Here is a 21086-nt window from a genome sequence, read left to right as displayed (position 1 = left end):
GGACAGCCCTGGAGGAATCTGACGGGCCCCACTGCGGTGGCGGTAAGTGTATGGGATAGTGCAACATCGGCCACGGGCTGGACGGATAAACTGACTAGAGCAACTCCCCTGTATGCAGCTGAGAGATTGGGTGGCCTGTGGTCCTCGAGGGGTTTCGATAGATGGGACCTTATTGGTATCAGCAGGGTGGGTGATCTTTGGGCTACTGACAGAGTCAAGTCGTTTGACGAGCTAAAACGGGAGTATAAGCTGAGTGATAGGGAGTATTTCCGATATCTTCAGGTCCGCCACGCTCTTGACTCGGTCTTCCCTGCTGGTACTGCGATCCCTGAGTCTTCTCCTCTGGAGGATAGAGTGCTGGATGGGCATGTCCCTGACAGCACTATCTCCCTCATATATAAAAAACGTATTAATGCCCGTTCGGACCTTCTTATACAGCTAAGGGATACATGGACTGGTGATGGTTTGGAGATAGACGATGAAGACTGGCAGGCTGCAATATCCTCCCCTAAAGAAGTCGCGATTCCGGCGCGTCTCCGACTGGTGCAGCTGAAGATTCTGCATTGTGTCTATGTCACGGGTCCACGGTTGATGCATATGGGTTATTCTGAGGATGGATCCTGTCGGCGTGGTTGTGGTATGCTTGCTACTTTCCTCCACATTATATGGGAATGCCCGGAGGTAGTGATTTTCTGGAATCGAGTGCATGCGGTGCTGAGTGAGGTCACTGGTGTTGGGCTACTCCCCGAGGCCAGGCGCTGTCTGCTGAATATCTGGGAACCGAATGACTGTACGGTTGCTCAGACTCAATGGGTCACACTGGGCAACATGATAGCGAAGAGGGATATCGCTCAATTGTGGGGATCTCAGAGGGCACCACTGGTCTCGACCTGGGAAGAGAACATGGACTGGTGCATGTTTAGAGAAAAAATTGTGTACATCTCCCGTGGTAGACCTAAGAAGTGGGGAAGGATATGGGGTCAGTGGAATTCGTACCCTGGAGAGATATGTGATCCTCCCTTTGTTGAGTCCCCTGATGTTCCGCAATCTCCTTCACTGTACGTTTCGGTATTTTGCCTTACTGTTATTTGTGATGTATTGCTCACTCTCGATCCCCACTCCCCCCTTTTTCCATGGTTTTTCTGTGCTTGCTGCTCATTTGTCTCCCCCCTATCGCATGTAACAGTCCTTATATTGCTTGGTTTTGCCTCGAACTCTTTTTTGTGTTTTCTTTTTGTTGTGTATGTATTATAAAATATGAAACCTTTTATTTATCCCCGCCCGCCATGAGCTCCGGATAATATCGAGTTTATACGCTGCCGGACCCTCGGGTTGTCGGCTGATGAGCTGTGTACTGCTTTGTTATTTTTTATCCGTATAACTGACCGGCCTTGGTGGTTGTGGGTCTGTAACTGTACTCCTTTTTCAAAGAAAGGTTTTAAAAAAAAAAAAAAAAGATTGCCACTTGTCACTATGAGCGTCTCCCGCGCTCGCGGTGTCGTGACCCGTCAGTCCATCTCTCTAAGTCTGCTGTGGCACTCCTCGGCCAGTGTCTCTGGTGCAATTAGCTTATGTAATCCGCCGTCTGAGGCGTGACATCTGGTCTTTCCTCCGAGGCCTGGGATACTGGTACGCCATAGATGGCTTCATCGTCGCTGGGGAGGTCCCGCGGGCTGCCGCCCGCCGTTTCGCTCTGCGCAGGGGATCGGCTGAGTTCCATCACCAGGTGAAGGGCGTCCTTTTTCTCCTGCTGTGTGTCGTCTGCTGGAGGGGGGTGTCCTCGCCACTCCTCGCGCGTTAGTCTGCGATCTCTGGCGGGGTCTGCACCTCCTCCTCCGGACTGTCGTCTAGGAGCGGGGCCGCGGCCGCTCTGGGGTCTGTATCTGTGCCGCTGTCAAGCCATGCCTCCGCGTCGGTTGGTTCAGTGAAGTAGTGGGTTCGCTCACCAGCCACAACTCTCAATTTCGCGGGAAACAGCAGAGAGTATTGCAGGCCTAGCTGTCTCAGGCGTCTTTTCACCGCTAGGAAGGATTGTCTTTGTCTCTGCACCTGCACAGTGTAGTCCGGAAAGAACATTACTGACGTGTTCTCAATCCGGACCTCTTGGAGTTTGCGTGTTTCGCGTAAGATGGAGTCCCTGTCCCTGTAGTTCAGTATGCGTAGCAGCATGGGCCTCGGATTGGAGCCCGTTGTTAAGGGCCTTGTAGGAACTCTGTGAGCACGTTCTACCACAAAGTGCGGCGAGAGTGACCCCTCCGGTAGTATTTCCTTCAGCCAACGTTCCATGTGCTCCTCTGGATTCCTTCCTTCCCATTTCTCCGGGACCCCAACTAGGCGCACGTTGTTTCTTCGTGCCCTACCTTCCGCATCCTCGGCTCTGTCTTCCAGGAATTCCACCCTATTCAACAGGTCTTGCATTTGTTTGTTCGATTGGCTGACTTGGGGCTGAAGTTCCTCCACTATCTATTTTGGTGGCTAGGGAGGTGCGAGTGAGCTGGATGGATTCTTCCAGCCGTTCCATAGCTGCCAGCATGGTGTCCAGTTTTGCCGTTGTTTGATCCGGGTCGTTGTTCTTTCCGGTCTTGTCCATCTTGCCCTTAGAGCCTGCTCCGCCGGTCCCAGTTCGAGTTCTGGGTCCGTTAGACATCAGTGCCGTGGCGCGCGTCCAGCCACAGCAGCGAGATTTCCCACGTCACGGCCGCCGTAGGACGAGTCAGGGCGTGAAGCTGCAGAGTGGTGGGGGCCGGATCGGCTGCGCAGTGTCCGTGGCCGGTGGGCGGTCAGTTGCACGTTCCCTTGTCCCTGTGTTGGTGACTGGTAGCGCCCAGTGCCAGCCAGGCCTCCATGCCGTCGCGTGTGAGCAGCGCAGCCTCGGCGCACTCCCCCCAGGAGGGGTATGGGTATGTCTTCGTGTCCAGTAGGCCTCTGTGCGCTCCACGTGGCCCAGCCAGTGATGGGGGCATCACACACCTCGTATCCGCACTCCCGTCCAGCCCGGTCTTCTCCCAGCCGTGGGCACCTATGTACCTTCGCCGCACACCAGCAGTGGGCGGTTGCTCTATCCCCAGTTATACTCGCCAGCTCTCAGTCCGTGTCTTCGGCCCTAGCCGCCTCCGTCTCCCAGGCCTCCTCCGCTCACCTCTGCCTGCTCCGTGGCGTTGGCTCCGCGATATCCTCGTTCTGGGGTCCGGCTTCGGGCTGCTCTGCTGGCCGGTTTCAGGTCTCTGGACTCAGTGGGTCGTTCCCCCACTCCTCGCCTCCGGTCCGCAGCGTTCCGGTAGGTGCGCCGCGTCCACCCGCCGCCACCCAGACAGGTAAGCGCCAAGTCTGGTAGCACGCACGGTACGGCACTCTCAGCCGGTTAGGGGCGGGTCCTGGGCACTCGCTTTGCGCGACAATGCGCTTCGCCAGTGTTAGTCGCAGGCCGCACTTCCGGGCCTATCGCTCCCGCCGGAGCCTCGGGCTGTCCTGAGCACACGCCGGGCCTGGAAGCGATGTGTGCGGCTGCTGCCCCGCAAAAACCGCGGTGTGGTTTGGGTGTACCGATTGCCTCCAGAATCGGTGGGGCTCTGGGTTATGGTGTCCCACTGCAGCGCCGGTGGTGATCGGCCGGCTATGGGTGTCGGTTCATCGGATAATTTCGCCGGGAAGGGGAGCTCGGCGCGGAGCTCTACCCGGAGGCGTCCATGTCAGTCCTTCACCCATTGGTTTCATGGCGCAGTTTCTAGGTAGTGCCGAACCCTGTAGGAATGTATTTGTATGCTTGTCTAAACAAGCCATGTCTTAAGGGATTTTATGAAGCTCAGCAGGTCAGTACAGAATCTAATTTATGGAGTCTGGGTGCGAGAATTGCGAACATACAGCCCCCCCTGCCGCTTCAGCTTGAAGGAGGGAGTTGCCAGGAGATGAAGGTGAGCAGAGCGTAGGTTGCGTGAGGGAGTATACCTACGAATAAGGCTATCAATGAAATTGGGGCTCCTGCCATGTAGAGATTTAAAGACCAGGCAGCCTACTTTAAAGGTGCAGCGCTGGGGGATGGGGAGCCAATGCAGGTTCCTCAGGAGCGGAGTGACATGTTGCCACCTAGGTTGCTGATAAATCCATATGGCCGCTTGATTCTGCACCAGCTGTAGACGTTTGGTTAAGAATAGTGACATTCCGAAGGAAACTGAATTGGCATAGTCTAAGTGACACATGACATTGGCTATCACAACCTGTGTCAATGCTTCCTGTGTGAGTAGTCTGCTGATCTTTCTAATCTTCCTTAACTGGAAGAAGCAGGTTGAGATCACGGAGCCAGTTTGGGCCTTTATTGTTAGTTCGTTATTTATTGTGAAGCCAAGACTTTTTGCGGAGGGGGAAGGGGTAGGGGAGGATCCCAGTTCTTTTGGCCAGAAGTGCAGGCCCCAAAGGTTATGGTCGCCCCCGTAAGGACCAATTCGGTCTTACCTGGGTTAAGCTTTAGATGATTGCTGTCCATCCAATGGCGGATGTGCAGCATGGTAGTCTGAAATTCGAGAGCTGATTCAGATGAGTTGTCAATAGTACACATTAGTTGCACTTCATGAGCTTAAATTAAAGTGGCAACTTTCCTCTCTTTGAGGGACTGGTTCAAAGGGAGGAGGTAGAGATTAAAATGACGAGGTGATAGTGAGGAGCCCTGTGGCACACCGCAGGTAGTTCCTAACGTTGGTGCCGTAAACTGGGCTATGTGGACTGACTGGGAACGGTCCTCTAGGAAGGAACTAATCCAACTGAGTGCAGAGGCCTGGATGCCCGCCTCACTGACACACTCCACCAAGATACCATGGTCGACCGTGTCAGAAGCCGCAGAGAGATCTAACAACACCAAGGCCTGTTGGCCTTCTCCCACAGGGAGTCTAGTTCCGCCAAAATCACTGTCTCTGTTGAGTGGGCAGGGCGGAACCCTGCTAGGTGTGGATCGAGGTAATCAGATTGTTCAATGAAGTTGGAGAGGCACTTAGCTACATGAGCCTCCAGTACCTTAGCCAGGTAGGGGAGCAAGGAGATCAGACAATAGTTCAATAGCCCCTAGTTTCTACAAGAGGGAAAGGACGATTGCCTCTTTAAAGGCCCTGGGGACATGGACCTGAGATAAGGACTTGTTCAGAAGGGAGAGGGCTGGCCCAGGGAGACTGAAACAGGCTTCTTTTAGAACGTGGGGCGGACAGCAGTCCGCGGGAGACCCAGATTTTACCTTAGATAACAAGTCCAGAAATGCCTATATACTTATGGCTGGAAATCGTTCGAGAGAGCAGGGATTTCCTGGCATTGAGGGGGATATCTCAGGGAAGGGTGCATGTAGGGATGTTAGCTTTGATAGTGGAAATATTTTCGATGAAGAAGTTAATCAGGAAGTTACTAGTGCTTGAGAGGAAGTGGGTTTTATAGTAACTCTGTCCGGGTTGGATAGTTCATTAACAATTGAGAAGATTTCCTTAGATCTATTGTTAGAGGTCAGAATTCTGTAGGAGAAGTGAGTGGCTTTAGCGGTCAGGATCGCTTTTTTGTATTTTGTCATTGCAGCCAAACAGATTTGTTTTCCTTCTAGTGAGTAACTCTGTCTCCACTTCCTTTCCGATTGGCGAAGGGCTAGTATTTGAGATTTTAGGTCAGTGATGAACCATCTCTGTGCATCATGATAACAGGCTAGGTTTATTTTCTTGAGTGGAACGTGTTTATTACTGGCTCTTAATAGAAAGGCTGAGATCTTTTTTTTGCTAAGGTTGATAGCAGATTCAATAATTGGGGCTGTGTTGGCCAGTGTGTCGTGAAAAAGATGTTTATCAATAGTACTTCATTTTCTAGCCATCCCACCTTCACCAGCAGGGTATTTGGCTGTGGTAACATTCTTTATGATGAACTTTATTAAATGGTGGTCCGACAATATGCATGGAGAGATTGAGAGAGCGGACACAACAAGGTTGGTTGTCGATACTTGATTAAGTGTGTGCCCTTTGATGTGTGTGGCAGAAGATACCTCCTGAACAAAGTTTAAACTGGTGAGTAGATTGGTTAGCTTGGTGGAGTGGGGCCCACCTAGTGTGTCATTTTCCCAGTAATTAAAATGACCTATCAGCAGGATTTTGGCATGATTAGTTACCAGGTGGGCAACAAGGTCCTGGTGAATGATAGCCGCCACTCCTCCGCCTGCTTTGCCCGGCAGGCGGTTCATTTGGAGGATATAGTAGTCATTGGGCAACGTGGCCAGAATATCAGGGGGTAGATTCCTGTGAGAGCCAGGTTTCGCTTAATAAGAGGATGTCTAGCTTCTCTGAAACAAGTAAAAGGAATATGTCAAGCTTGTGTTTTACTAAAGAGCTAGTGGAGCTAGTAGGAGATGGATAGCACAGAACGCCTGTGTCTATACCTGTATCTGTGAATGTCCGGGCTTGTGTGTGGATGCATGACCGTGTGTAGCTGTCTTAGTTTCCGTGAAGAGTGTACTAGAGATTGGGCATAATGACTGGCCCCTGGCGGCCCCGGACGTCCGCAGATGGGTTTGCCTTTGGTGCGCCGCTGGCGTACACGCTGCGCGCACCCGCGCTGCGAACGGCACAAATGACAGGTATCAGCCTAGGCTCCTCCCCTCACCCTCCACATTTGGTCTCCCCTGATGGGTGGAACCAGAAAGCATCTGGGGAGCCTAAGACGCTGCCAGCACGAGCAGGCTTACAGGTAAACGGTGGTATTTTTAAAAATATATCAATTTCAATTTCATACAAGTTTAAAAATGCTAAAATCAAGCGCAAGTAAAAGCAAACTGGTCCACAGGGTAGTGGCACAGTCCTAGAGAGTCCTAAAATTATATTCATTGGTGATTGCAGTATTTACTACCGACCAACGATGATTGCTTTTTGTTTTCATTGCCAGTGACAGGAATTTGTTTAGATGGCATATGGTATCGCACCAAATTAGGCTATAAACAATAGTATTTGTGAGCTAAAAGAGATTGTATTTTACATTTTGGGTAACTTTCATTAAAAATCTTTTGTAAAGGATGATTACTTTCACTAAACACAGTATGGTAGTTCAGTGATCAATCAGTCTGTCCTTGGAAATTGTTTATCAAATTTATGTGTGCTGATGAGTGTAGTAGTTTTAGATTGTTCACATGATATAATGCTTACATTGTTTTTCTACAAATGCTCACAGGTCCTTGCTCATCGTGGCGGCCACTGGACCTTACTTCACAACGCTTGCCGTATCCTCTGGAACTTCACATTGGAATTACAATCTATTGTTGAGAATCTCGATTCTGTTCAGCGTGAATTATTTCCTGTCACCATGGATACGATAAACTACGTCATGTGGCTGCCATTTTATCTTGCCTCGGATATGATTTTTGACATGATAATAGCACTGCAGAAAGACAATAGCCTTCAGGTAAAAGGTTTTTAGTACTAATAAAGTTGCGCTTGTGCTACTTTTGTTTTTAGGTCAAGCCTGGGCAGGGAGAGGCATGCTGTATTAGAGTATGGACTTGAAGCTCTGCCCACTTTCCACCCATATTTTTAATTGGCTTGTGTCATTGTCCTTTGTAAATGCTGGTTTCTGATTCGATATTAGGCTTGTTAGTCCCTCCTTACTACCACCTTGTCTTCATATGTAACCTCCCATGAGGACTGGCCCTTTTACTTCAGTTGTCACACGGCATGTCTTATTTAGTCTGTAAGCACTATTTTCTTTAATGGGTTTCTCCTACTGCAGGCAGCACATGCTTTCCTGCAACATTCAGCATGCCATGCATGCTTTTACTTTCCAAGCAGCCCGGGACAATGGTGGCTGCTTCTTTGAAATTAAATATGTCTCACATTTACAAGAGTTTGAGCTGTTGGCATTGTAAATGTTTAATTTCTCACCACAGATTCTGCTTTTTTCTTCTGATCTGCATTGAACATGAAAGAGGAGGACACCAAGGATTTAAATATTTTTTGGGAAGGGTGATGGTGTGACCATTTATTATAGGGATTAAACCACCCTCTGCCGTACATTAAAAGGATATTGTAAAATTTTCAAGACCTCATAAAGGAAGTTTATCTCAAGACTCATTCCTCTATATGGTAATGGAACTCCTCGGTCTTGCAGTATTCTTATAATGTATGCCAGGGGGCTACTTTATCCCATATACTTTCAGATTCTGTGCACTCTGCAAAGTTCATCAGTGTGTAGCCAACCTCTTCACTGCTAATTAGAAGCATATGGGACAAAGTACTAAGTACAACAAAGTTGTGCCGAACACATGCTAATCAGCAAGCGCTAAAGGCATATGATTGCATTGATTGTCCGGCAGATTACAGTGCAAAATTGCACTGTATCAGTTTTTCCTTATCTGACTTCGCCAAAGATGTTAGCTTTCTCATAAATAGTAATTCTAATTATTCATTTCCATATGAGCATTCTGAGTATTGTAGGGAAACAGATTGGTAAACTATGGAGGGGGAATACATTAGTCTTGAGATAAGCCGAGGCTGACCTTCCACAAATTCAAGACAATCTAAACTGGTTTCTATGAGAAATGCCTAGCTTGGTACCTTTACACACGCAGCGTGGCCTTCCTCAGAGAAAATGGCATGTGGTACATAAACCACAACACTGTAACATCACTACAGTTACGAAATGAACACTTTGATTAAAAGGGATAATATGCTGTGATTAAATAGCAAAATGGATGGAGACAGATGGCTGTAAGGATCAGGTGTTAATAATATCTTCAAATTCATCCTAATGGAAACAGTGGAATATAATGCAAAACAATGGGCTGCGTTTGAAAAGGGAAACTAGACATTCTCCAAGGCTGACAGATGGTAGTATATACAAATAGAGAGGTAACTACAATCAATGCTTGATTAATGAGCAGCTGACCATTGAGGTGGGCAACATGTAATCGCAGTATTATATGTTTTTGTTGTTTTTTTGTCTTCATTTTGCCAATTCTCACATCAAGTCTCTCTTCCTATCTCTCTATGTTGGGTGTGAAGGCCATCAGAGTGAGGAAGGAGTGGCCCTAAGAGAAATGCTGTGACTGATCCCATCTCCACTTCTATCTGTGCGTCCCTGCTGAAGATTTCTGGCGACACCGGAGTCGCCAGTACTTTTGGCTTAATCATTGGACCTGCTTGTTTTTTCTCTCCATTCCAACAGTAAATTCCAGATCTTAACTCTACTTCCTGAGTCACAGGCCATATCTGATTCGCTTGTTAATATCTCACTCTTTAGGCACTCAGCAAAGGATGGCGGGTTTTCTGATTTCCACTTCATACATATCTCACGTCTGGCCAATACTACCACATAGAAGGTGAACATGGAACCAACCTCCTTCCCCATCTCTTTGACTTGCGATAGCCCAAAGAATATTAAATGCAGGCTTACCTTAAGCTGGTTCCCCTGGACCTCTCCTAAGAAATTGCATACCTCCAAGCAATATTACGTAATTTTTGGGTATTCCAGAAACATATGCAGATCATCTGCTTCTTCAAGCTTACATCTTGGGCATCAGTACTTCAACAGCTTCCACGGAGACCAATAAACTCTGTGAACAGTAAATAAGTGGTTACGCTTTAGTGAAGCAGGTTTTACAACTACTCGTAGCATATTAAAGAGTCTGTCCACCGAGTCTTGGCTTCCTCCTCTCCAAATTCTTTATCCCCATAAATTTCTAATATCGGTGTCAATAGTCTCCTCTGCTTCTACGAAAGACCAATACCAAAAAGAAATGTCCTTCTTCTAGTTATCTGTTCTTGTTAGGTGATCTACCTTTAGGTCTTCATCCTCTTGTGCCCATTCTTGAGTTGCCCACCAGGATCCCAATTGATAATATTTGAACCTTGTCAGTTTCCCCCTGGTCAAGTTACTAAGTGTTTCCCAACTCACTAATCTGTTATCCTTCATAAGGTCTGCTCAATAAAATATGCCCCCTACTTTCAATGGTTGGATCAATTGGTCTTTCAGACATTCGGGGGTGCCCGGAGATTTTCAAATCGGAGCCCGTGCAGAATAATAGGTAAGTCACAGTTATTTCCGGACATACATCCATGTTCTTAATGCAGTACTTAAGATCTTCAATCTGACCTTTTTAAAAAACTTTGGGCCTCCATACTTAAACAAGAATTAATGCTGGCCATGACTAACATCCCCAAGCATTGCTGAAAACAATAAGCCCAATGATTGTCTATCGGGCTTAGTTGCTAGCATACGGACATTTTTTAAATAGAAGGCATAGCAATAGGCAAGCAGGTCTGGTAATGTCCATCCCCCTGCCCCTAGTTTCTTCCTCAGCTTCCTCCAAGCTATCCTTGGTCCCTTTGACGCCCATATAAAACTACCAATTTTCTCCTGTAACTTAGCCATATCCTCTTTCCTAAAAGTAAGAGGGATAGAATTAAAAAGAAAAGTACCTTTCGGGAGTATAACCATCTTTATGAGATTTACCCTGCCATAGATATTTAATGGTAAATTTGCCCACTTTAACAATAAATACGATATCTCCTGACTCGCTTTCTTCCAATTTACTCTCACGATATCCTCCAACTTCTGCTTGATTATCACCCCCAAGTATCGCATTTGGGTTTTGACTCCTTGAATATTTATTCTCTGGTTCCGTTGCATAATCTCTGTTTTATCTATGTTGACCTTGTAGCCAGAGAGTGAGTCAAACACTTCCGCCCTTCTCATCAAAGTGGGTATTGCCTCCTGGGGGTTAACTGTATATATAAGCAGGTCATCTGCAAAGAGCCCCAGTTTTACTTCAAAGCCATTAAAGTTAAATGGGAGAATCACGGTATCTACCCTAATTAAATTAGCAAAAGGCTCTATGTATAGGTTGAATAAGAACGGAGACAAGGGAACTTCTTGTCTTGTGCCTCTTGTTATACTAAATCTCCATCGATCAACACTTTAGCTCTAGGGTTCTGATACAAATTTTTCACCTCCTTCACCATATTTATTGGAAAGTTAAAACTGATTAACCTCCCAGAGCTACTGCCAATTCACCTGTTCAAATGCTTTAGAAACATCTCCTGCCACTACAGTAAAGGGGATATTTCGTACTTCCGCCATATCCACCGCTCCTATCATCTGAAAAGTTAACTCATCCAGTTGTCTCCCAGGAATAAAACCCCTTTGATCCGAGTGCACAACCCCTTTTATCACCTTAGCTACTCGTGATGCCACAATGCCTGAGTAAATCTTGTAGTCAGGGTTTAAAAGGGATATAGGTCTTTAGGAATCCACCTTTTGCAGATCTTTGTTAGGTTTTAAAATTAACGTAATCGTGGCTTCTGACCAGGAGCTAGGAATACTTTCTCCCCCACTGTACAGCCTATTACACATAGAGGTTACGGCAGATACCACATACTCTAATATGCAGAGGTATACTTCCATCGGAAGGCCGTCCGGCCCGGCTTCTTTTCCCCTAGCCATTTTTCTACACTGGATCCTGACCGCCTCTTCTGTTCTCTCCTTTCCCAAGGCCTCGTCTCTGCTTTTCATCCAACTGTGGGAGCCTGGTCTGTCTTAACCACTTGTCGATCCTCTCTTGGTCAGGGAATACAGTCTCTTTATACAACTTCTTCATAAACTAACTAGGCTCCCGGCCTATATCTTCATTCTCACATAACTCCTTCCCTGACTCTCTACTTTTCAATCATTTTATTGTGTTCCTAGCTCTGTCTTTCACCTTCCAAGCCAGCAGAGAGCTGCATTTTTCTCCGTAGGTAAAATGTTGAAGCTTGCTAGCCTTCCACCTATCATCTGAAAAGTTAACTCATCCAGTTGCCTCCCAGGAATAAAACCCCTTTGATCCGAGTGCACAACCCCTTTTATCACCTTAGCTACTCGTGATGCCACAATGCCTGAGTAAATCTTGTAGTCAGGGTTTAAAAGGGATATAGGTCTTTAGGAATCCACCTTTTGCAGATCTTTGTTAGGTTTTAAAATTAACGTAATCGTGGCTTCTGACCAGGAGCTAGGAATACTTTCTCCCCCACTGTACAGCCTATTACACATAGAGGTTAAGGCAGATACCACATACTCTAATATGCAGAGGTATACTTCCATCGGAAGGGCGTCCGGCCCGGCTGCTTTTCCCCTAGCCATTTTTCTACACTGGATCCTGACCTCCTCTTCTGTTCTCTCCTTTCCCAAGGCCTCGTCTCTGCTTTTCATCCAACTGTGGGAGCCTGGTCTGTCTTAACCACTTGTCGATCCTCTCTTGGTCAGGGAATACAGTCTCTTTATACAACTTCCTCATAAACTAACTAGGCTCCCGGCCTATATCTTCATTCTCACATAACTCCTTCCCTGACTCTCTACTTTTCAATCATTTTATTGTGTTCCTAGCTCTGTCTTTCACCTTCCAAGCCAGCAGAGAGCTGCATTTTTCTCCGTAGGTAAAATGTTGAAGCTTGCTAGCCTTCCACCTATCAAGTAATGTTTTTTCCAGTTTCACCTGAAATGTGGCCTGCAATTTTTTTTAATCCTTAGCCAAAAGAGATATATTACTGGCACCATCTAAGGAGGCCTTCTGTAGATCTCTTCGTTCATCTTGATTTCCCTTATTTTGCTCTCCTCGTCCTGTTTTGCTGTCAAGATTCCCTTTAAATAAGCCTTAAAGGCATCCCAGACCAGTTGCTCACTTGCCGAGCCTACATTTATTTGAAAATATTCCTCTGTTTTCTTTCTAAAATCTCTGATCACTACTCCATCTAGTAATACGGTCCTATCTAATGTCCATCTCCTTAGCCCCTGCTTTTTTACAGACATTACCACTGCAGAGCGGTCTGTTAAAATTGCTGGAATATGTGATACTACTTCTATGTCCGCATATAAAGCCTGGTTTACACGGAAATAGTCCATACGGGAGTTTACTGTTTACTATAATAAGTAAAATCCCTTATTCCCTTGTTCTTATTTTTTTTTGTCAAATCTGTTTATTGGCATTTTTCAATAAAGACATCACGTTTCATGAGACATTCCAGCAGCAAATGCACAGTAAGCGGGCATGACAGGCGGTCTTCAAGAGTCTATACACCTTACACGCAGGCAGTCTAGCCACTTGACTAAAATAAGAAAGGAATTGTCTCGCACATTACTGGCAGATCATAAATTGTCGGGTAACCGCCTCAGGGCGAGCCCGTGCCTGTCCACACACTAAGCTGGTATACGTTAGCAGAATAGAGGGTGGATCTTCCCTACGCCAAGGTTATGCACATCATTGACATTCATACAACAACTATAAATCAACAATAAAGGAAGCGCAAAAGAAACAGTAGCGGCATGATCAATAACACTGATACCATGTAGTATGGTTTCTCACCTCCCCCCCGACAGCTCCCCCCCCTCGTGTGCGTGCGCCCACCACAGCCACTGCTAGACCCACTCTCTGGGCCTGTGTACCCCTGGTGAAGAGTGTCAATGGTCATTGGAACAACTAAGAAGGAGCTCACTTCACTGCACACCCCATCTTTAAAGAGCGCCGATTAGGCTTCCACCCCTCCCGTGTCCTCGGCCGCGCCCGCCGGCCGCAAGACTCTGAGCATGCCTTCCCAGCGTACCGCCATGGGTTCCATACGGAGCACCACCGTTTCCTCCCTGCGTAAGGCCGTTCACTCCGCTCGGGCCCACGCCTGAAAGGAGGAGGTCCACGCCTGCACACTTGGCCGATCGCTCGCCTTCCAGCGCTTCATGAGCAGGCGTGTAGCCACCACCATCGCTAGGTCCAGAAATATGGATGTCGCTTTATCTTTGGGCGGCCTCCGGAATAGATGTAGAATATACTCCGGCCAGTCGAGGGGTATACTGCGCCCAGTGCAACCGCGGAGCCGCTCACCAATTACGCTCCAGTAGGAGCCCAGCTTGGGGAAGCTCCACAAAATATGGAAGATCCCCACATCTAGCTCCCCGCATCTGGGGCAGGACGCATCCGCACAGTGGAAATATCTGTTTATGAGCGCAGGCGTGAGGTAGGCTCTGTGGACAACATAGAGTTGTATCTGGCGGAAGCGCATGTTTCTGGGGATGCGTACCGGGCTCTTAAGAACTCGTTCCCACTCCTTATCTGACAGTTGTTTGCCAAGGTTGCGCTCCCATTTATCCCTTAACGGGGCCAAGCTAATCTCCGTGTGCACCGTTGACGACCCCGCAAACCAGCGCACCAGATGCCTACCCCTACCCATGATGTGTAAGTATTGCATAGTTAGGTGTTGTGCAGGTTCCGAAGATATGTCCCCCCATCGGGCCGTCATTTTTGCCACTATGGCTCGGTGCAGCAGGAACCCCCCAGGCGGGAGTCCATCTTCTGCAACCAGTGTCTCATATGCCACCAGCACTCCATCCCTTAAGAGGTCTCCCAATGTCTGGATGTCCGCCTCTTTCCAGCGCTCTAGCATCGGCGGCACGAGAACTCCATCTCCGCCCATAAAAGCCTCCAGAGGCACCGTGGGTGCATATGTGAGAACCCGTTGGGTGAGGAAGAGGGCCCTACGGTAACATTTGTATGCTACTGCCAGCAGCAGCGGTACAGGCCACACAGGCACCTCCAAGGGATGAAAGAGCCTGGTGACTCTCCCCAGTGAATACGGCAGTTCTGCTATGGCGGTGTCTTCCCTACCCCTGTCCGCCAACCAGCGAGCAATCCATTGTAGCTGCGCTGCGATGTAATAGTGCTCGAAGCAGGGAGCGGTCAGCCCACCCCTGTCCGTTGGCAGGTACAGTTTTGTAAGCGCCAGCCGGTGCCGGGACCTGCCCCTTCCCTTGTTCTTATTACGCGAAATATCTACCAAATTAAATTCTTGTATCATGCTTTTTAATCTAGCAAAGGCTTTAGGTGGAGTAACATACTTCACACGTGATGTTCTGTCTAATTCTTTATTAAGAACAAAATTAAACTCTCCTCCTAGAATTACAGAGGCTTCTGTTTTCAATAAACATGCTTCAAGCTTTACTAAGGGGCCTTGATTATCCTCGTTGGGATCATAATAAACTGCACACACCAAAGGCTTATCTTGTATCAGTATTGTGGCTACTAACCATCTCCCCGTAATATTGGTCTCATATTTCACAACTATAATTCCCAGATTACTCTTTATCATGATGGCCACACCTCTTGAGCCTCCCCTTTGGCCTGAACAGAACACCTCTTGGACCCAACGTGCCTTACAGAAACACTCCCTACACTCCTCCCTCTCTAAGTGTGTCTCTTGTAAGAAAATAATTTGCGCATCGCTTTCCTTAAAAAAGTCTAACACCCCATATGCTTTTTTTCTACCCCTTAGACCATTCACATTCCATGTCAAATAAATTACTTTTTGGGAACTATCTATATTATACTCTACTTTCCCCACAGTTGTTCATCTCATTTGGTGTGTACTCTATATTGTGCCTATTGTTCTTCATTTTCCCTTTCAAGTTCAGCATCCTGAGGAATATTTTTTTTCTTTTTTTCCCCTATGCTCTCCACACCCTGTGCCCCCCTCCCCTCTGGGAAACACCCTTTTTACTCCCTGGGCGATGCAAACCACCTTTGTGATCCCCCATTCCTGAAGAGAAAGAATTCTAAATACCAAAAAAATGAAGAAGAGAAAACGGCATCTATATACAAACTTTATACACACATTTACTTTTACAACCTTCCACTGTACCCTGCTATACTGTATTCAAAATACTCAACCCTCCATCTGCGCCAGAAAAAATCCACTTACTCTGGGTTGTGGAAGTTATACATCTTGTTGCGCCTCGTTATTTTCAGCAATGCTGGGAATTTCATCTGCACCTGAGCTCCCTTACTCTGGAGCGCACTCATTTGAGATCCCAACTCCCACTGCCTCTGTGCTGTTCTCTTGCCCAGGTCTGACCTTATTTGGTAACTGAATCCTTCACATTTTATAACTCCCTCTTTCAGAGCTCTTCCCAGCACCAATTCCTTCATTGCATATGTTTGGAAATTTATCAGAATTCTTCTCGGCGCCTTCCTGACTGGATTCAATCTAAAGGGGTCCCTATAAGCTCTTTGAATCTCCTTCTCCAATTCAATGTCCGGTCTATCACTCAGGACCCCCTCTCTTAATAGTTTACATATGAAGGCTTTGATATCTATCCCTTGAATTTTCAGTCACAGCCCCTGCCAAAACCTTCACTTCCCCTTCCAGAATACCAATCTGCTGTGCTATGCCATCAAGTTTTCCTTCCATCAGCCAACATATTATATGTGACGATTTCAAGTAGTGCTGCTATCTAATCCCTGAGCGATACAAAAGGGGATGATGGACGGAGCGTTTGAGCAAATCAAACACTGACCCCCAGTCAACTGAACTGGGTTTAATCCCTCACCATTCTTTAGCTCACTCAGCCACCCCAGTTCAGACATGGCCATATGCAAATCAGTCTGACCCTGTGCCTCATGGGAACAGTCCAACCCGAACAGCCAAGCCATGTCTTCCCTGGACCGAAAACAAGCATCCTGGGACCGGTTTCGGATTCATAATCCTCATCAGCCAGGCTATCTTGAATCCAGTGACCAAGTGAGCAAGGGACTCACGCCTGAGTATACCCTGCCAACTTAGGGCGAACAAAGCGATACAAAAGGGGATGATGGACGGAGCGTTTGAGCAAATCAAACACTGACCCCCAGTCAACTGATCTGGGTTTAATCCATCACCATTCTTTAGCTCACTCAGCCACCCCAGTTCAGACATGGCCATATGCAAATCAGTCTGACCCTGTGCCTCATGGGAACAGTCCAACCCGAACTGCCAAGCCATGTCTTCCCTGGACCGGAAACAAGCATCCAGGGACCGGTTTCGGATTCATAATCCTCATCAGCCAGGCTATCTTGAATCCAGTGGCCAAGTGAGCAAGGGACTCATGTCTGAGTATACCCTGACAACTTAGGGCGAACAAAGCGATACAAAAGGGGATGATGGATAATCCCTGGCTGCTTCCCTATCTTGTTTAACATAGACCGGTTGTTGGTTCATTGGGGTCAATGCTTATGGAGGATTGGAAATTAGATCAACTTTGCAGACGACCTGTGATGAGGTTGGTTAATTATTTGTGGGTTCTCTCGGCCTAAAGTTTTACTTTGGAAGTGGCAAAACCTTAGGGTACACAGTTGAAAGATGTGGCTGCGAAGGGCTTCACCAGTCCGGATACTTTTATCTTGTGGTCAGTCCCCTGGTTGCCTAAAACTTAGCTCTAAAAAGCTGCAATTTGTAACAACAAGGAAATTCTAGTAGTTATGCTACTGTCCCTTTTGGTTGTACTAGACACGTTTCTCAGTCCTTCAGAAATAGGGAGTGTGGTCCCCACTTGAATAAGAGGCTTGGATCTGAGAAGGCTTCCTCCAATGTTTTTGGCCATGCTGAAGACCAGAGAAGAAGTTATAGATTTTTTTTATGGAAGTAAGGACTGTGGAAATTGTTATTGACTCTGACACCCATGAATGTCAGCTTGAGAGATTGGATTAATCCACTGGTTCAGAAGGGTCACATTTTGCATGATTGTGACTACCTCATAAAAATAATTCTTGCAGAAAAGACAATACAAATCTAATGTGACCATCAATTTTATTTTTCTTTAAAACTATGAACATGATATTGATATGGATTTTCTAAAAGAATGTGACTTTCTAACCAAACATTTTATTTTTAATCTGCTGCTTGAACAAATATGCATCTAATCCAGGGGTCTTCAAACTGTGGGGCCTGACCCCCAGGGGGGTCGTGAAGTGATAGAAAGGGGGTTGCACATTCCTGGTCACACTTCTGCCTATTAATATTATTTCCATTAGTAGTGCGCTACTGTTACAAAAAGGTGTCCTGGGCTAATAACCACCCATCTGTTGCCTGAAATGGCAAATGAGAAACACACAGCAGGGGAAGGAGAACCAGCCAAATGGGGTAACCTACAAGGTGTAGAGCAAGGTTTTTATAGGTTTCTAAAGGATAATAGATTCTTGGTGGAGCGAAGCAAAGGAGGGTGCAGGTTTCATAATTGTACGGCCTGCACCAAAACAGTGAGGGCGACTATTCATGCCTTCCTGAATTAGGGAACAATAAGCAGATTGGCACAGGCGGTGAGGAGAGATGAGAGGGTGAAAGTAAATGGCATAAGAGAGGACAGCAAGGGAGCCAGAGAATTCGATTTAAGAGGTCAGGGATTGGGAGAAATGTGTAGCACTGAAGGAAGTGCGGAAACGCAAGAGGAGAAGTGAGTGTGAGCGAAAGGTGAGGGCACAGAGGAGGGATACTGTTAAACTGTGAGAGAAGATAGCTGAGAGATGATCTGTGACGTAAAAAGAGAATTTGATGCAACGTGGGTGAGGGACAGTAGCAATAGGGGAAGAGAGGGAGTACCGAGGTGAGAGCTGAGGTAAGAAGGGAGAGGGACGCTGGTTCAAGAAGTTGTGCTAGAACAAAGGGGAGATGTGAAAGATGAATGGGGGACTGGAGAGGTGTAAAATACAAATAGGCAAACATTTTAAGGGAGAGACTTGAGGTGAATAAGAAGTGTTGAGGGGCGAGAGAGGTGACGGGTCCAGAGAGGCCATGAGATAAATGCAAGAGATATGGGCAGTGAAAAGACAGAATGGCAAAAGATGAAGTGAGAGGTTGAATGGGGAGAGTTCAGAAGTAGTAAAACGGGGTGAAAGAAAAAGGCTTGCAAAGTGAGAGAGGGATCCGGGCTTTGAAGAGGAGAGAGGAATGGAAGGGAGGGGGTGAGAGGAAAGAGGCTTAACTCTGCATAAGACCGCCAGGTTTTTTGGGGGACCCCTGCTGCTTCCAGCCAGGGCCAGGTGAGCTTTTAATGTGGCAACGTGTATTCTTGCGGAGTGGAAGGCCCTCCAAAAAGGTTGACTAGACATCTTTTTGTTGTTTATTGCTGCATTTTCGTTATAAACTGGTACTGTTGAGGTGAAATATTTCCTCAGTGTGACTGTGTGTAAACAATTTCAAAATAAGAAGCAATACTATCCCAAAATATGCAGCATCTTATTTATATTTTCTTACCATACAATTTAGTCGAGCCTGCCGCATTATCTGGTCCTCACCTGCCTCATAATTCCAGTAGCACTGCCTATAGGTTTAGAGTTTTTTAGAATTTTTTGTCAGGTGGGGGGTCCTTACGCCTACAATTTTTGACTGGGGTGGTCTCGGCATCCAAACGTTTGAAGACCTCTTCTCTAATCCCAAGTTAGCTGTTTGCTTGCAAGTAGAACACATATTTCACTTAACAAAGTTCGACAGTAAGACAGAACATATCTTTGACTTACAAAGAGGTTTATCCGCCATTTAAAGTACAAAAATATTTTGCTGCCAATTTCAACCCCCTGACCTGGCCTATATTGCTAGATGGCTATTTCCAAGCCTGTGTTGCATGATTTACTCCAAATGTGAGTAGAGAACGTTTTCTGTATAGCATCACATCCAAACTTCGACTTTTTTTGCAGCTTGCACTATTCATCCACCCATTGCAAATGATTACCAAAAAAGTCATGAATTGCAATTTATTTCTAAAAAACTATTTTGATGTTTAATGTGGTAGACTGGAGCTCTGTGCCATGCCCACCTGCCCAGAGCTTAAAAAGGAAAAAGGTGAATTTCCTACAATAATGTGATGTTTCATTAAACTCTCTCCACTCCACTCAGTGCCGCACAATACCACTCCACACCACACAATGCCACACAATTCCACTCAACTCCATTCAATGCCACACAATCCACTCCACGCCACACCACACAGTGGTGCACAATTCCACTTCACATAATGGCACCCAATTCCACTCCACACAATGCCATGGAATTCCACTCCACTCCATGCCACACAATGCCACTCCATGCCACACAATTCCACTCAATGCTACACAATGCCACACCCCCACCCATCAATCAAGACCACACATTTTCACTCCACACCACACAATTCCACTGTAACCCATACAATTCCAGTCCACACAGTGCCATTCCACTCCACACAATGCAGCACAATTCCACTGCATTACACACATTGCCACTCCACTCCACAAAATGTCACACAATTCCACTCCACTTTAGTCATTTCCTGGCCCTGCCATACAATTCTATTCAATGCCACTCCACTCCACTTAATGCCACTCCTACACACTATACAATGCCGCTCCACTCCAAACAATACCACTCCTCTCAGTGTCACTTCACTCAGTCCCACTCAACTCCCCACAATGCCACTCTACTCCACTCCACTCTACTCCACTTCACTCCAAATAATGCCACTCTGTGAGAAATTTGGTTGTGGATAGAATTAGTGGCGATCCCTGTTCAAGCAACAGCCACAATCCCTGTCAGGGTGAATCACAAAAGTCACTAAATTAACCTGCACTTAACCCTTGGTAGCTTGCCACAAAAAGCAGTCAGGCTTAACTTGGAGTATATAGTTTTTATACAACACACAAACAGTAATAAACTGACAACACAAAACAAGAAAAGTCACCTACCAATTTAATAAAATAGAATACATTTTAATAAATGATTTAACAACATAACAACAAAAATCCAATCACTAGAACCAGAGTTTTTAATTTTTAAAGTTTAAGGAAGAAAATAGTGTGTAACGTCTAGTTGCGCGAGACCGGGTCATAGTAAAAAATATGTCCGTCTGCGATGGAGCACGGGTCAGATGCAAGAACTGGATTGGCCCCAGTCGGCACTTACCTTCTGACTTAGAAGAAATTTTGAAGAGAATGTTATTAGAACGTTTTGGTGAAGATTTCTATGTTCAGACCTAGTCTCTTTTTTAGAATAAAAAAATATTCAGCGGGATGGAGCTAGAGGCTATAACCGACAAGCATTCCAGGGGGCCGGTTACCCCTAGACTGAGGGATAGCTGAATAGGATTTGCTACTGCAGATGCGAACGTAGCCGGAGGTACTGCAAAGTCAGGCTGACAAGCAATGCATTTTGCGTAATTCGACAAGCAGGTTGGTCCTGATCTGCCCTCGGTTCTCAAAGCAGTTTTTAGATTTTGCCTATTGGGGCACCTTTAGCACCACGACCAAGTGTCCAGGACTGGGGAAGTACCACTTGGGGGTTAGG

The 21086-nt window shown here is 46.6% G+C and overlaps 1 protein-coding gene across 5 annotated transcripts in view; it reads left to right on the top strand.

Moving 5' to 3' along the window:
- Positions 1 to 21086, top strand: part of CFAP54 (cilia and flagella associated protein 54) — a 2603731-nt gene that overhangs the window by 1324277 nt on the left and 1258368 nt on the right. For all 5 annotated transcript variants that reach the window (XR_013608312.1, XR_013608313.1, XM_078677994.1 and 2 more), the window contains exon 37: positions 7177 to 7407. Coding sequence is in view for 3 of the 5 variants with exons in the window: in XM_078677994.1 (XP_078534120.1) it covers positions 7177 to 7407 (231 nt within the window). In the remaining 2 variants the exon portion in view is untranslated. The remainder of the gene's footprint in view (positions 1 to 7176; positions 7408 to 21086) is intronic.

The sequence above is a fragment of the Lissotriton helveticus genome, chromosome 1_1 (assembly GCF_964261635.1).
Source record: "Lissotriton helveticus chromosome 1_1, aLisHel1.1, whole genome shotgun sequence".
Lineage (NCBI taxonomy): Eukaryota > Metazoa > Chordata > Amphibia > Caudata > Salamandridae > Lissotriton > Lissotriton helveticus.
The sequence above is the reverse complement of the archived record's forward strand: the minus strand, read 5'-3'. Positions and strand labels throughout refer to the sequence as shown.